Source organism: Dama dama, chromosome 7, assembly GCF_033118175.1.
Source record: "Dama dama isolate Ldn47 chromosome 7, ASM3311817v1, whole genome shotgun sequence".
Taxonomy (NCBI): domain Eukaryota; kingdom Metazoa; phylum Chordata; class Mammalia; order Artiodactyla; family Cervidae; genus Dama; species Dama dama.
Genome location: NC_083687.1, coordinates 34628686 through 34645327, shown reverse-complemented (window position 1 = coordinate 34645327; position 16642 = coordinate 34628686). Strand labels below are relative to the sequence as shown.

Sequence of the window (16642 nt, the reverse complement as noted above, 5' to 3'; positions counted from 1 at the left end):
CTAAGGTCTCAATAACAGGTACCCAAGTGACTTAGAAGAAAAGTTACCACTTCGAGTTTTGTGTATTCACCTGAATAGTCAGGGAACTTTCACCTATTTTATTTAGGTTTTCATTTATTCAAATTCCAACCAGAAGCTAAATACAATTGGAAACCGGTAAGCACTAAGTTTTACTCCAAAGGAGTAGGATCATTTAGATTTACTCCAATAAAAGTATGCAACCCTTAAGCAAAGCTTTTCTTCATTTAAAAGAAAAATAAAACTATACAGTAGTCTTTCCTCATGTTCATTGCACAAAATGAGTTCTGCTTTTAGAACTTTGACACTCAATGGTGTTTTTTTTCCTCCCCGCACAATTTAAGATCCCAACTTTAATAAACTTTTCTACATCAAAAAAACCCTAAGTTTTCCTTTAGGATGGTGTAAAAACCAGTATTTCTGCACAATTCACTGGAATTGTTTTTCTTTATAATAAAAATCTCTTCAAAACAAAAAAAAAAACAAATACCAAAAGGAAAGTCCTCTCCCTATTGTGGTTTCTGCAGCTATGAATGTATTTCTCAGTTTCACAGCTGCTTAGCTACTTCAGACTCCAGATCTGCTTTAACGTGTGTGTAACTGTGTGCACACTCAGCAGAATACTTTCATAACAGCAACTTGGGGAAAGAGATCTGGAAATAAAATACATACATTTATGAGTACCAGGAAACAAACATGACCCAGTAATACAGGAGGCAAGACTGCCTAAAATGAGATGCTTTTAAAAGATTTCTTTCCCATGGTTGTTATCTTTTTCTTTTTTAAACAACCACTTTTGGCCATTAGAATGAATCTGACACTGCTCTGAACAACGGTGATTATAGCAAAGCTATAAGTTTTAAAAACGTTGTTTATACCTGTTACATTCACTTCTCACCCTCCAAATACTGATGACAGGTGTCAAAGAGGCCAACACCAGCACAAATGGAAAGACCATCAAAAATGACTATCACCTTGTGCTTTCAGAAACATTTAAGCATTTCAGTGTACAATTGTCCTTTCATTTCACATTTTTAGTAAGATGCTGATGCAGTGCAGCAAATATGCAAAGCATCTTCTTTCACACAGTCCGTGCAGAAGACATCTAATTTAAGTTCTGAGATACAAATGATTAAAAAAAAAAAAAAAAAAATCCAGGATGAACGAGTTTCAAAATGCATAGTGTTCTGTGCATGAGTCCATTTTTCTTAAACTCTAAAAGAATCAAGTGGTAAGAAAAAAAAAATTGCTGCTGCACTCTCTGATCTTCTCCATTTTGCTGGTCAGCACTCTATTCTGGCATGTAAGGATGGAGGTGGTCCTCAATGGTGCCAACTGCCCAGTGGGTAAGCTGTTCCTGTGGCAGGTAGAGGCAGATGCTGCATAACTTGAAGATTGTAGCTTTGTTTTTTGGAGTCTGGAAAGGGAAAAAATTTTTAGAATATTCTTAAGAAGGACCTCAACGTAACTGGCCAATTATCACATGAGAATCTCCCACAATTTACTAAGCATTTAAGAACACAGTAACAAAGCACACAGAGTAAGGCAAGAAAATCATGGTCCCTATTCACAGGGACCTTGGTCTGGTCAGGACAGAACCCTGACATACGAAACACAGAAGAAGAGTCAACATGATACTAAATGTTTACAGAATTTATGCAGACTTTAAAAAGTTACGAAAGTCAAGACTACTAGCTAAAAGAAATTAGGATTAAATGCATATCATGGAGATAGATTTGAATAGAGGTTTGCAATCACGTTTGTATACAGAAAGACAGCAGATGTGGTGAGAGCAGAAGGTAGAGAAATTAGAAATAGGTTAAGAGATTTAAGCACATCCTGAGGTAAAGGACAAGCCCAAAGTATTAACAGATAAATCACACTCGTTAAGTATTTTTAAAAAGCAGTTACCATTTTAACATCTAACTTCTGATAGATAAGGGCTAGGTACTTTCACAAAAAACTACTGCTAGTAAGTGGACAATGAAGTCTGAACCCAGAACTGCCTTCAAAGTTTTGCATCTTTTCACTATAGCACCTCTTAAAAAATAAAAGGCAAAAGGAACAGAAGGTGGACTTTGCCAATGTCTGAAGCAGTCTACATACCTACAAGCAGAATCCATACATGTATATTTTTTCATTTTAACTTTAAAAACTTAGGACTTTCATTTACTACATTTATAGAAAAGAACATGATCACAGAAGTTATTTGTCCAAGGTCTCATGGCCAGTAAGTTACTGCATGTACGTTAGAATCCGAATTCTAGGCATGAGCTTCTATACCACCTCCCATTCAAAATATTTTTGGTCTAGCCCTTATCATATATTTTATGTTAGAATATAAAGGGCAAATCTCTGCTAGATGATTTCAATCAAATTTCTTAATTTCCTGATTTCCTTAACTATAAAATGAGTAGTAATATCTATACATCAAAAAACTGTTATGAGGATTAAATGAGCTCATACACGGAAAGATCTTAGTATTGAGTTTGGTGCATAATACAGTTGACTCCTAAACAACATGGGTTTGGGCTGCTCAGGGCCACATATAAGTAAATTTTTTCAATAAATATATTGTAAAAAATTTGATATTTGTAAAAATTTGAAAAAATCCAGATAAACCACATAGCCTAAAAGTATCAAAAAAAAAAAAAGGTTATGTCATAAATGTGTAAAATATTATGTACAGATGACACGACACTTAAACACAGGGATTGGAACACAGACCCTAAATGCATTTGAAAATCTACATGTATAATTTAGTCTTCCCTCCATATATACAGTTCCACATCAGCTGACTGAACCAACCATGAATTCAGCCAACTGGACTGAGCAGTATGTATTTATCAAAAAAATTTCACGTGTAAGTGGACAAGTGCAGTTGAAACGCTGTCATTCAAGGGTCAACTGTAGACACTACTCGAATATCCTGCTCTACAGTCTTTTCTCAGTAAGTAACTCAAACCAAAGTATACTATAAGCAATTAAAAAGGATAAGAGAGTCAACCAAAAAATATTCACCACAGGAGCACTAAGGTAAATAAGAAACTAAAAACAAAAAAGGCCCCAAACAAAATACACCCCACCTAAATTGTATGGTTTTCTATCAGTTTTACCACATGCTTCCAGTGAAATTAATTTTCTTAACTCCCAGTTTTACTTGTAACTACACCATAAAATTACTTTCTATAAGGTACAAAATGTACAATCTTCCCAAATAGCCTATCAGCTCCATGAAGGTGGCAGTATGACTCCCATTTCTAATTCTCCAGTACCTTGCACAGACTTGCTCAAATAAAAACAAAAACATTGTACACAATGCAATTAATATCGTACTTTTTAAAAAAAGTATTTAAAATCACCTTCTCAAAGAGGCCTTCTCTGGTGACATTACCTAAGAATTCACACCAAACAGTATATAATTCCCTCTTTTCTCTTAGTATTTATTACTTACCTACCTCTAGGGTTTCCCACAATGAAATGCCAACCCATAGGGCAGGAATTTCTAACTTGTTCACCGCTATACAATACCTGACACTTAGCACTCATCTGCTGAATGAATGCTAAATAAATTACAATGATGCTATTTTTAACAATTAACAAAGTATCTATTACCCACTATAAATTCTAAGTGATGACATTTATTAGGCTTAGGTTAAGAATAAACATTTTACAGAATAAAAATCAATTTGGAATACTTGGATTGCTACTTAAATTGGAAGTACTTATTTAAAATACATGTGGACCTTTAAAACACAGATGTGCTTTCATCCTTTTAGATATTTAAAAGATCTAGGCCAGTGCTTCTCAAAACATAAACGTGTTATCAATCTCTTGAGGATTTTATTTAAAATACAGATTCTGATTACTGCAAACTGAAATCATGACTTTTAGAAAAGTTCCCCATGTAGATCTAACATGCAGCAGTTTGGGAACCAATGTTCCAGGTTATGGTCAGGACATCTGTTTCTTGGTTTTTAAACAACTTCAAAAATAATGCAATACTGAAGGGGCAAATCAGAATTAAGTAACATACAGAAAACAATTTACTAACCAGTAAAGTTTTAAAATGAGCCCTTGTGTGGTTTACCAAAAAAAAAAAAAAAAAAAACAAAAACCCACAACAGCAGCTTACCTGCAAGTGCTGTCTGTCAATGAAGAGAAACACCGACTGGTTAGGATTGTTGACAACAATTCCAGTCTTGTCCTTTCGGCTCAGTACATGCACAAACTGTTTTTCATAGTCACCGTGATGAAACTCAAATTTGGCCTAAGAAATAAGACATTTACATGTAACTACAAGCATGTTACACTACCTAAAACGTCTACTGCACCCATATGCATACAGCTGTGCTCTCCAATATGGTAACCAATAGAGGCTACTTACATTTATATTAATTAAATGGAATTGAAAATTCAGTTCTTTAATTGTACTGGCCACATTTCAAATGATCAATAGTCTCATTGGTAGCTGGTGGCCACCATTCTAAATAATCTTTTGGGATACACAAGATTTCATCACAGAAAGTTCTTTTGCATAACACTTCATAATTTGACCTTCAAGAAAAACTATACCGAAGTGACTAAATTTTAATACTCCTTTTAAGCCAAATATCATTAAATAAGATTTTCAGACCCACTTAGCTCAAGACTCCTACTTTAGTACTTAGTCCAGTAACACCACCCATCTTTCTCTTACATAACAAAGAATGCTACAGATGGCTCTTGGAAAGAAATCTATTTATATTCCAATCCCAGCTGCACACCTCACTACTTACGTGACCTGTGCAAACCCCTTAACTTTTCTAAATTTCAGCTTCCTCACCTATAAAATAAAAGGGCTCTAACCCATCAGTTAAGAGGAGTAAATGAAAAGTAAAACCACACCTGAAATATACCTTCAGGCCTCACAAAGTTGAGTATCTAAGGATACAGGAACCCCTCAAATTTAAAAAGTTTTTATACACATTTTTTTAAAGTTTTTTAAAACAGTAAAGTTTTTAGTAAAGTTTTTTACATTATGAAGAACAGTTATCAAGTCAGTCATAACATTCTTTTAATCTTTTAACATTAAGAAGATTATCCAACAAAACGTCTATGGAGAGGACAAATGACAGGTGAAAAGACCAGGCTAACAGGGAATTCAAGAAACCTGGAAACCTTAAACAATCTATTTTAGAATAGTGAATTGTAAAAATGATTATTAGTCCATTTGGTTCAAACAATCTTTATTCTCCCATTATGTCAGAGACAGTAGAAAATACTAACATGGAAAAAACATCAGACCTTGATGTCTAGGGTTTTACTACCCAGTAGCTTTTCTCATAAGCCATAACATAAAATATGGTATCCCCTAGAGTACATCATGAGAAATGCTGGGCTGGAAGAAGCACAAGCTGGAATCAAGATTGCCAGGAGAAATATCAATAACCTCAGATATGCAGATGACACCACCCTTACAGCAGAAAGTGAAGAGGAACTAAAACACCTCATGATGAAAGTGAAAAAGGAGAGTGAAAAAGTTGGCTTAAAGCTTAACATTCAGAAAACTAAGATCATGGCATCTGGTCCCATCACTTCATGGGAAATAGATGGGGAGACAGTGGAAACAGTGTCAGACTTTATTTTTTTGGGCTCCAAAATCACTGCAGATGGTGACTGCAGCCATAAAATTAAGACGCTTACTCCTTGGAAGAAAAGTTATGACCAACCTGGATAGCATATTAAAAAGCAGAGACATTCCTTTGCCAACAAAGGTCCGTCTAGTCAAGGCTATGGTTTTTCCAGTGGTCATGTATGGATGTGAGAGTTGGACTGTGAAGAAGGCTGAGCACCGAAGAATTGATGCTTTTGAACTGTGGTGTTGGAGAAGACTCTTGAGAGTCCCTTGGACTGCAAGGAGATCCAACCAGTCCACCCTAAAGGAGATCAGTCCTGAATATTCATTGGAAGGACTGATGCTGAAGCTGAAACTCCAATACTTTGGCCACCTGATGCGAAGAGTTGACTCATTGGAAAAGACCCTGATGCTGGGAGGGATTGGGGGCAGGAGAAGGGGATGACAGAGGATGAGATGGCTGGATGGCATCACCAACTCGACGGACACAGGTTTGAGTAAACTCTGGGAGCTGGTGATGGACAGGGAGGCCTGGCGTGCTGTGGTTCATGGGGTTGCAGAGTCGGACATGACCGAGCGACTGAACTGAACTGAACACATGACTCTCAACCCACTCCAGTATTCTTGCCTGGAGAATCCCATGGACGAGGAGCCTGGTGGGCTACAGTCCACGGGGTCGCAAAGAGTTGGACACGACTGAGCGACTTCACTTTCACACATGACTCTACATAAAATACTGAATTATACCTTTGCACATTTATTGAACTCTATATGAAAAGCACGTTATTAGATACTGACAAATATAAATAAGATTATCTCAATCCTAAGGGACTCACATACTGCTGAAGAGGAAAAGCACATAAAAACGTAAATCCTAACTTACTTCAAACCTTTCCCAGAATATGATCTGGTTATTTGTAAAAAAAAAAAAAAAAAAATCTTAAAATGGGTTCTTACTGTTAAAAGAGCCATGAGAAGAAAGAATAACTAACTAACAGTAGACAATGAGGGCAAGTTTACCAGATGATTTTGGATTGGGCCTTAAAAGATGACAATAATTTTCCCTGGGGAAAATAAAAATGGTAAGCAATTTGGAAAATGCCACTCTAGGAAACAGAACCTACACAAACACAAGTGTGTGAAAATCAAGACGCTGCTCAAAAAAGACAGCTTCAAGTGTTTCACTGTGGCACATATCAGGGTGGATGGAAGAGGCCAGTAGATAACACACTGACAAGAAATTTAAGTGAGACTGAAAAAGGCTTTGCCTGTTTTGCCTGTGTTTCTGTGGCACATCAATTCTATCCTGTTCACTTCTATCCTGTTTGAATATCCAGAGTTTTGGGAAGGAATGGTCCACACAAAAAAGAAAACTAATATGCAGCATGTAAGAAACAATTCCCAGAAGGCAAGTAATGAATGTTTTCATAGCATGATGAAGAGCTAACCTGCAGCAAAAGCATTAGGAATGAGGAGGAAAGAGGAGACCAGGCCAACTGTAACAGTATCTCCCTGCACTTCACACAACTATGAATATAGCAGAACTCAATATTTGAAAACCAGCTTTACTGTGGTTTCTATTAAATCTCACTACTGAAGTATTCTGATTTTAAAATGCTTTGAGTCAGGAAAAAAAGGTGTGTCAATTCAAGTTTGCCTTTCCTTCACCTATCTTGAGAGAATAAACCCTGCTATTTTTATTTAAGGTTTCTCACTCAGGATATTTAGATTAAAATTACTTCAAAGAAGTATGATTTTTACACTGCTAATTATAAAAATATTACCTATATCCTAGATAATCCTATATCCTACTGCTTATATTCAGTCTGTAATTTAAAGATTTTATCATTCAGGGAACTTTCCACAGTACAGGGTAGTGAGTTAAGAGCGTAGGCTTTATAGTCCGTCTAGACTTAAGTCTTGACTACCACTTAACTGCATGACCTTGGATTATTTACCTATCTGATAGTTTCTTTGCAAAAGGAGGTTACTATCTACCTAGTTTAAGGACTAAGTAAGATTCAACATACATCAAATTTTACTTAAAAGACAGCCTAGCAGTCAACACTCAATATAACAGCCATGATTTTAAAGAAAAGTAATACTTGAGAAAACTATTTTAATACAACTATTTTTTAAAAACAAGGTCTGAGAGAAAGACAGGGTACTAGAAATTAAAAAAACATACTGTGATAAGCAGACCTAAGTTTTTCCAATGGGATATTCTGAACTGAAGAACACACACAAAAAACCTAACAGTACTTTTGGAGAGCAGCGCCATTAAGGTTTAAGACCTGCCCTGATAACATAACATGCCTTTTCCATTCCCGTCTTCTATATTGAGCTTAAATTCTCCAGCGCGTTCATCTTAGTCAGATGTCGTCAATTAAAACAACACAGAAACATAGGACATTCACCTCTATTTAGCCCACTGTCAAATGAACCTTAGAAAAAGGAATGACAACTTATTTGAGCTATGTGTAGCAACATTACCATGGGGACAGGACAAGGATACCAATTAAGTCTATTACACCCAAAAGCACCATAAAGACATTTCGCTAGAATGGATAAAAGCAAAATTTTTTCAATGACAATTTTCATAGTCCGATATGCAGATGACACCACCCTTACGGCAGAAAGTGAAGAGGAACTAAAATGCCTCGTGATGAAAGTGTAAGAGGAGAGTGAAAACATTGGCTTAAAGCTCAATATTCAGAAAACTAAGATCATGGCATCTGGTCCCATCACTTCTTGGCAAATAGATAGGGAAACAGTGGCTGACTTTATTTTTCTGGGCTCCAGAATCACTGCAGACGGTGACTGCAGCCATGAAATTAAAAGACGCTTACTCTTCGGAAGGAAAGTTATGACCAACCTATACAGCATATTAAAAAGCAGAGACATTACTTTGCCAACAAAGGACCATCTAGTCAAGGCTATGGTTTTCCCAGGGGTCATGTATGGGTGTGAGAGTTGAACTATAAAGAAAGCTGAGCACCGAAGAATTGATGCTTTTGAACTGTGGTGTTGGAGAAGACTCTTGAGAGTCCCTTGGACTGCAAGGAGATCCAACCAGTCCATCCTAAAGGAGATCAGTCCTGGGTGTTCACTGGAAGGACTGATGTTGAAGCTGAAACTCCAATACTTTGGCCACCTGATGCGAAGAGCTGACTCATTTGAAAAGACCCTGATGCTGGAAAAGATGGAGGGCAGGAGAAGGGGACAACAGAGGATGAGATGGTTGGATGGCATCATCGACTCAATGGAGATGGATTTGGGTGGACTCTGGGAGTTGGTGATGGACAGGGAGACCTGGTGCGCTGTGGTTCATGGGGTCACAAAGAGTCCGACACTCTGAACTGAACTGAAGCAATTAGTTCAAAATAATCCTTCTAAAATTTAGTTTGGTATACTTAGTCTTTAAATAAATGTAGTTACTTCTTAGTTTGTCTGATTGGTAAGTATGTTCATTGTAGAAATTTATTGAACATATATTATTTAATTAAAAAAGGAAAAGTTACTTTATCTGACCTAAAACTAACGATAATTAACATTTTGGTGGATCTTGTACTTACAACCATGCACATATATATAGTACAAATAAAATTACATTAACACACAGATAAATTCCCTTAAATAAAACATTAGAAATTGTCAAGCACATTAAATGACAAGTCAAAACATAGCAAAATGTCAAGGAAAGTTAATTAAGAACCACTACTAAATTCTTTTCTCCTATGAAGCTTTATATGCAAATCAACTCCTAGGAAAGGGTTTCTTCATTCATTTCTTGGATGAGATTTCCCTGAGAACCAGGGTTAAGTTACAAAGTATTTTAGGAGTGTGTGTGGTGGAGGGAAGAAGATTTTCTAAAGGTTATCTATGGGCTCCACTATCAATCAACAAATGTCTACCTTAAAACATTTTTTCTGACCATAATTTCAAAGACACACTGGTTAGTCAGAACCACCTCAATCTCAAGAGATTCTATATTCCAAATGCTGTCCATTCCTACAACAGTAAAAAGGCCAGGAGGGACTCTTGAAGGAAAACCTATCAGAAAGCATATTTCTAAGGAATTTCTTAAATTGGACCCTATTCTCGGAGTTTTCAACTTATTTATGTGTTCACCACATTTATTTTAGAATAAAATACCTGAACAGGCCTAAAAGGCTCATCAGATTCCTTCCACCTAGAGAACAGGAGACAGACAATTTTTTCAATATCATTCCGAGGCCAAAGAATGAAATCCATCTCCTGAGTACAGCCAATTACATCCTGTAAAATGCCACACACACACAAAACGTTACTTTCAAATAAACAAAGCCATAACAAGCAATATCACAAATTACAGGGTCTGACTACAAAAACATTTTACAAGTGCAAAAGGTTCACTATACAGCTGACCCTTAAACAACCTGGGCAGGAGAGACACTGATCAGAGTCGAAAACTGCATGTAATTTTATAGCCAGCCCCCCATATCTGCAGTTCTTTACCTGTGGATTCAACCAACTGTAGACTGAGTAGTACTGTAAATTATTTATTTAAAAAAATCCACTTATAAGTGGGCCCTGACAGTTGCTGCAAATCTGTGTTAAGGGTCTACCATGTGTTATGTCTTTTAAGAGGTGACAAGACTGTATACAATCTGAATAGTTTACGACCTAATTCTAATTTTTATCTTGTAGAGTTCACATATAATCAATCAGTCTAACAGTTATCATACTGAGATCTAAACTCATCAGTGCACAGTGAAAACTCCAATTGAAGCTCTCATTTTTTGTCTTTTAAGTTCTTATACCATTATTTTCACTCTTCAAAATCAGACCCTAATTAAGCAAAGGTGTCCTGGAACTTCTAAATCACCTTATTACAGGTGAAATGTTAATTCTATCATATGCTGATTATTGAGGCCAATTAACCTCTTCCAGACCACTACATGGTTATCTCCAGCTGCCCCCCAAGCCTACTAATGATGGAGCCCTCTTGTTGATGTTACTTTGCCCACAGTAACTTTCAATGAGTTGCAGAAGTTTAGACAAACCGCCTCAAAAGTTCTGTATTTACAAGGGGCAAGATGTTTTACTCTCCCCTGAAAAAGGAAACCTCAGTAATATAATACATGAATCACAATAATGTACACTATTACCAACGGAGTAATGCCTAAGAAAGTTACGCATGCTTTATTTAAATTCCATTTTTAAAGAGATTTACAATCACCGTTCATTACCCATTCTTAGGAGGGAAATAAAAAAAGGCAAGTTTAACTCACATAAAGCCTACCCAATCAAGACTTAAAAACAGAACTCACCCTTCTCATAGACTGGTATCGAGGAGCATGGAGCTGCACCACATCTTTCTGTAAAAGCTCTATGGAACTTTCCAAGGAATAGCTGGAATCTCGCACACCTTTCAGGATATTTTCTTCATAATTATTTGTCATAACTGGTATAACCTCAGACACTTCAAAAAGTGCTGATTTTTTCTTCTAAAAGGAAAAAAGAAAAAAAAGTGTATTAACCTACTGGTAGCACATTGTCTTCTAACACCCAGAGTTCATAATACAATTTTTGTAGCATTATTCTAACACAGCAAAATTCTTAACTGAAGCCATTTCCGTACAGAAAACACAGATTTTCAAACTAGGTGGATTCCTCTGTTCTTCCCTCAACCCCCTTACTTCCCAACCATACACAAATAGGCTATTATCAGAATGTTTAACTGCATGTTTTTTTTTAGCATTATGGTAACCATAACAAGAACTTATTTTGCACAGTATTTCTTAAACAATGAGAAACAAACACCAGATACCCCTGCTTTAATAAAAAAACAAAACAGTGATTTACTCCTGACGCAAATTCACTCAACTGGTTCTACACACAGCAAAATCAAACTCTCAGCAGTTTAAAATCAAGGCTCTAGGGTCAATTTCCATTATTCCTTCTGGGTATTACGTAACTACAAATGTCAATATTCAAAAGGAAAGGAAAAAATGTCCACCAAACCTTCAAACTTAGTTAAGATCAAGAACTCATCAATTTAGTTTATAAAATTCATGAACTGCTCAAGACAACTGTCTGGATACTGTCCAGTCAAAGACTTCCATAGGTGTGAGAAGAGCTAGATGATATAATTTGCAGCATCTGAGATCTAGTCTATTTTTATCTCGTATTTCTAGTGAACCTATAATAGTGTCCATTAAAATCTGGTCTTATCAATTCTGCAATTAACGAAAAAAGAAAAAAGCAAATCCGTGATATTCAATCTTGAGACAATCATTTCAAAACAAACCACTTTCGAAACCACTTTTTATGCTATACCGAGCAGCTAAGAGAGTTCTTAAATACTAATAACTTTAATAGTGGGAATAAATATGTGAGAAACTTTCAAATTAAAGATATACCATGCCAAGATGGTGTTTCTGATGTGAAATTAGCTCACAACTTAAGCACAAAATCAAAGCAGTTTCCTTAATATTCAAAACCTAACCTCATATCAAATAAAAATTATCTAAGAAATTGTCCATTATTTTAAGTTGCCAAAAAAGTTTTTATCAGGTTTTCTGTGACTACTCACAACTCATTATTTGCTATTTTACTGTGGAATTAACTCTAACACCAAAAAAAGTGTACACTTCTTTTGGTCATGTTGTACTTCTAAAGACAAATTAACCGTTACAGTAATTAACTGCTCCTAAAAATAAAAGTGCATTCTATTTCACTAAATGTACCATGAGAAAAAATAAACTACAGCATGTAGCTTAAGAACCAGAAAGCTTTCAGCAAGTAAACATTTTGATTCCAATTTACTACTTTCAAACATTCTATATACCTCAGATAATCTTTAAATTCAGTAACCAAGTTCTCTATATAATCCCACGTAAATAAAATTTATTGTAAAACAAAAACGCGAGTTTTACAATGCTACTCACCCCATGTTAACTAGAAGTGGATCCTACTCAGCTTTAGAATTACGTTATTTCCAAACCACTGAGCACACAAGCCTTTCATTCATGGTTACACCCTAACTCCTCTGACTGAGGGTCAAAGTTAAAGCATACAAATGAAGACTTTTGTCCACCACTCTTTAACCCTAATCACATAATATACACTTACAAAAAACCTTGTGCTAAATCACATTAAGAACTTTAAATTACCTTCTCCTTGAATACAAAGGCAATATACATCTTGAAGTCAAACTGGTCAGCTAGAGATTCTTTTTTCTTTCTAAGCTGAGCACGTAGTCTGTTCAGAGCTTGTTTCTTCCGGGAGTTTGGGTCCCCCATTTTGAAATACAGGTGGTACTAAAGCCTTTGGAAATTGTCACTAAACTATGGGCACTTTTTCTTAAGACTCAAGTACAACAGAAACAAGTCATTTTTTTTCCTGCTAATATGATTGTATAGCTAAAATCACGACTGCAACCCCAAAACTGCACCTTCTGGCAATATTAGGAGACTGTCATATTACAGGGTCAAGAAACAAAAGCTGCTGTCCAGTCATGTTTGGACAAGAAAGGTTTGGGGTCAGATGGGAAAAAGGAAGGGAAGGAAGGAAAGAGAAAATACTTAAACTAACTTTTTGGAAAACACATTGGGCTTAACTGCCAAAATAAAGGTGGGGGAAGGGAAAAACCTATGAATAGGATTTAGGTGTGCAATAAAACACAGTTGACACCAGTCCAATCCTTAAAATCCATCCGGATCTTTTTCCCCTCTTTTTAGAGAAGGAATAATGAAAAGGAATGAGGAGGAGAACTGTGATCCTTACTTTCCAAATATCAAAAAGGAAAAAAAAAAAAAAAGCCACCAAAATAACCTCCCCCCAAAACCAAAACAGGGTAGGTGAATGAAACTGAAATATCCAATTGGACTTTATCCAGCCAGATTCATGGCTATAGTACCTAATTAATTCTTAAGTTATTTCAGATTTCACTATTGCTATGTATTATCAGTGCGTGTTATTGATTACACTTGGTAGTGAGCAAAGAGAAAAGTGCAAAATCGGTAGAGAAAGAAGGGGAGAGGTTCAGGGTTTCCCTGCAATCAACTACAGTGTATACCGGGGGCGGGCAGCTGTTGCCCAAAGGAGCCATAAGAAAAAACAGCGGAGTCATTACCAATTTCCCCATCACCCACATTTTAACCATCAGGCGGCTGCTAATGCTGCTGCCAAGGAGAATCATGATGGCAGAAGAAAAAGGGGTATATAATACGATATAATAATGATTCCGGCTCTGTGGTTAGACCTGATTAATGCCCGGGATCCCAACACCCCAAGTCCTGCAATAAGTCCTACATTCCCCGAGGGACCGTTCCCTATGAATCTGCCCGCGTGCAAGACCGTGGGGAGTGAGACTTATCTTTTTGTTAACATTGCTGAGGCAAAGGTGGCGGGTTCTTCTCCCAAAGCCCAGGCAGTGCCCGGGGACCACCTGCCTTCCACCCCCCGGAGGTCCCACTCCCGCCCTTTGCCTTCAGCGGCAGCGACTCACTCGCACCACGGGAGACACTGGATCACTCGGGTTTTCACTCATTTCATCGTGGAAACAATCCCCGCCCGGGTAGAGGAGGCGGGAGAGGGTAAAGGGGAAGGATCAGTGGGAAGAAAAGAAAATAGTTGCGTTAATATTAATTACTTTTTAAAGTATGCCCACCCCACCCCACCCAAGGAAAGAAAAAAAAAAAAACAACAACACTTAAGTTCCCGGATTCCGGATTCAGCTCTCAAGTTGAACAGACCATGTTTCCCGACTTTGGATGGCTTAGGGAGGGGTCGTTAGTTGGCTTCCCGAAGGAACAGGGGGGATGGACTGGAGGCGGCTGGGGCGGGGTGGGTGACGGGGAAGTCCCCTCCCTGTCCCCGCGGAGACCGGGACTGGCAGACCGACTCTCGGGCGGGGTTCGGGCCCTCTAGCCGCAGCCTGCGGGCGGAGCGGTGGCGGCGGCGGAAGAGGCGGCGGCGGTGGGGGCGCTGCTCGCAGCACGGGCAGGAGCCATGTCAAGAGAAAACCACCAGCCAACTGAACCCCTCCATCCCCGCTGCAGTGCGCACTGTGACCGGGCCGCCCGCGCTGCTGCCGCCGCTCAGCCCCCACCTGGGACCCATAGTCTGGCTCGGCGCCCCGGGCGGCGGCGGACGGGAAGGACGCGGGGACGGCGGCGACGGCGAGAGAAAAGAGAGGAGAAACGAGGAGGAAGGGGGAGGGGGGGGTTGGATTTGTACTGGCGGCGGAGGGGGAAGAGAGGAAGGGGAGGGGAGCCCTGCGCTAAAGGGGGTCTGTCAGCGAAGGAAACCCCCCAAAATAAAAAGTTATTTCAGTTCAAGCATCTGCTCTGGAGTCTTTCTTCTCCGCACGGATCGAGCTCCGGCTCTCGGAAAGAAGGTCGAGGAGAACCGCAGGGGGGAGAAGCCGAAGCGGAGGGTGAGCGTCCGCGGTGGCACAGGCTGGTTTCCCCCCCACCGGTGGCTGCGGAAGCGACAGCGGCTGCCTCGGCACCTCCCAGGTCCGGGGCAGAGTCGCGTTTGAGACGAGAAGCGAGAACAAACAACTTAAAATGGCAGCGACGGCCGCTGCGTCACCCGCCCCTCACCGGCACCGCCTCGAACGTTCTGCGGCTGCGCACCGGGCGGGCCGCCACCATCCGCGCAGGGGCGAAGGGGGAGAAAAGACGGGCCGTGGTGAAGGTTTACATGGTTCTCAAGGAGAGAGGAAAGAAGAGCAGGGGCAGAGGGTGTGAGCAAGCTTTGAAATGGGTGACTCTCCGAGATGAAGCTTCTTGGTTAACACTCCCGCCTCAAAAGGGGAGTTTGAGAATAGAAATCTCCCCCTCTTGTCCAGAATGCAGTTTCTATGGGGCGTGAAAAGGGACGACCTAATCTCCCTCCGCCCTCTGTCAGGAGGGCCCGGCTCCCGAGTTGGCTCCTCGCCCCGCCCCCGCCGTCGTCATAAAGCCACGCCCTTACGCCCTCCCCGTCAGAGCACCCGGATGGAATCGCCCTGCCCTCATTTCGTGCTCCCCTCAGACTCGGCCGGGGCGCGGGAGAGGCGGAGCCGGTGGGCGGAGCCAGTGGGCGGAGAGAACGCGAAGGTGGGGCGGGGTAGAGGAGGAAAAGGGAAGTGTTTGTCGGGAGAGGAGGCGGAGATGCTCGTTTCAGTTCGTCGCAGTTTGTTTCTAAATCACTGATTGGCAGGCCTTTTGCGGGTCTGCCCCGCGGTCTCGTGCAATTGAGCGTTCGTTTCCAGTATCTGGACTTGAAACGGCTAAGCCGCCGAAAATGGCTCCTGTTGGTCTCACGTGGCTGTTTCCCCCCCTCTCCACGTGCGCAGAGAAGGGAGGGGGGGTTCTCAAGCTCCGAAGAAGGTGAAAGACGCCGTTAGAGCGTTGCTCTTGTGGTTTAGGAGGAAAACTGCCGAACCTGCCCCGTGCATCATTTTAACCTTACTTGTAGAACACAATTTTTATGGCAGTCCGCCACTCAGGACCTTAGACCCTGGGACCTGTCCCTTAGGTGGTTCCTCAAAATATGAAGAGCGTATGTGTAGGACGGACCCACACGTCTTCGAATCACATGTCTTTGGCTCCAAAGAGCAATTAGTCCCATTTTTCAGAGCTCCAATGTACCTATAAAACGAAGCTATATAAATAAGAAATCCGCAAAGGTCAACATTCAACAAAAGCAAAGGCTAAATAATCTTTTATGAGCTACTCTGTGATGAAATTTTAGAACTCCATTGGTTCCCCCAAATTATTATTCTTCACTTGGTAAAATCAAAATAGATTACCTGTAATGACCCCCCCCCCTTTTTAACCCATGAACCAAAAGATTAATTATATCCACCCTTCAAAATAAATTGTTTGCAACTAAAAGATTATATATTTCTGGATTTCCAAATTATTACTGTGTGTGTTAGTCAATCAGACGTATTGGACTCTTCGTGACCCCATGGGGTGTTGCCCACCAGGCTGCTCCATCCCAGTGATTTTTGAGGCAAGAATACTGGAG

General features: G+C 39.6%; 1 protein-coding gene across 2 annotated transcripts; it reads right to left on the bottom strand.

Annotated features, from left to right (window-relative positions):
• Positions 1-56: 56 nt before the first annotated feature.
• On the bottom strand, positions 57-15170 carry C7H6orf62 (chromosome 7 C6orf62 homolog). 2 transcript variants are annotated; one of them, XM_061147501.1, is made up of 5 exons: positions 14130-15170; positions 10948-11124; positions 9791-9913; positions 4154-4288; positions 57-1435 (listed from the first exon to the last, which is right to left on the bottom strand). In XM_061147501.1, the coding sequence occupies exons 1-5, from the start codon at positions 14169-14171 to the stop codon at positions 1310-1312; spliced, it is 603 nt and encodes a 200-aa protein (XP_061003484.1). In that variant the 5' UTR covers positions 14172-15170; the 3' UTR covers positions 57-1309. The 2 variants fall into 2 exon arrangements, with proteins under 2 accessions (XP_061003484.1, XP_061003483.1); XM_061147500.1 differs by having other exon boundaries at positions 12793-15169.
• Between the last annotated feature and the right edge of the window lie 1472 nt (positions 15171-16642).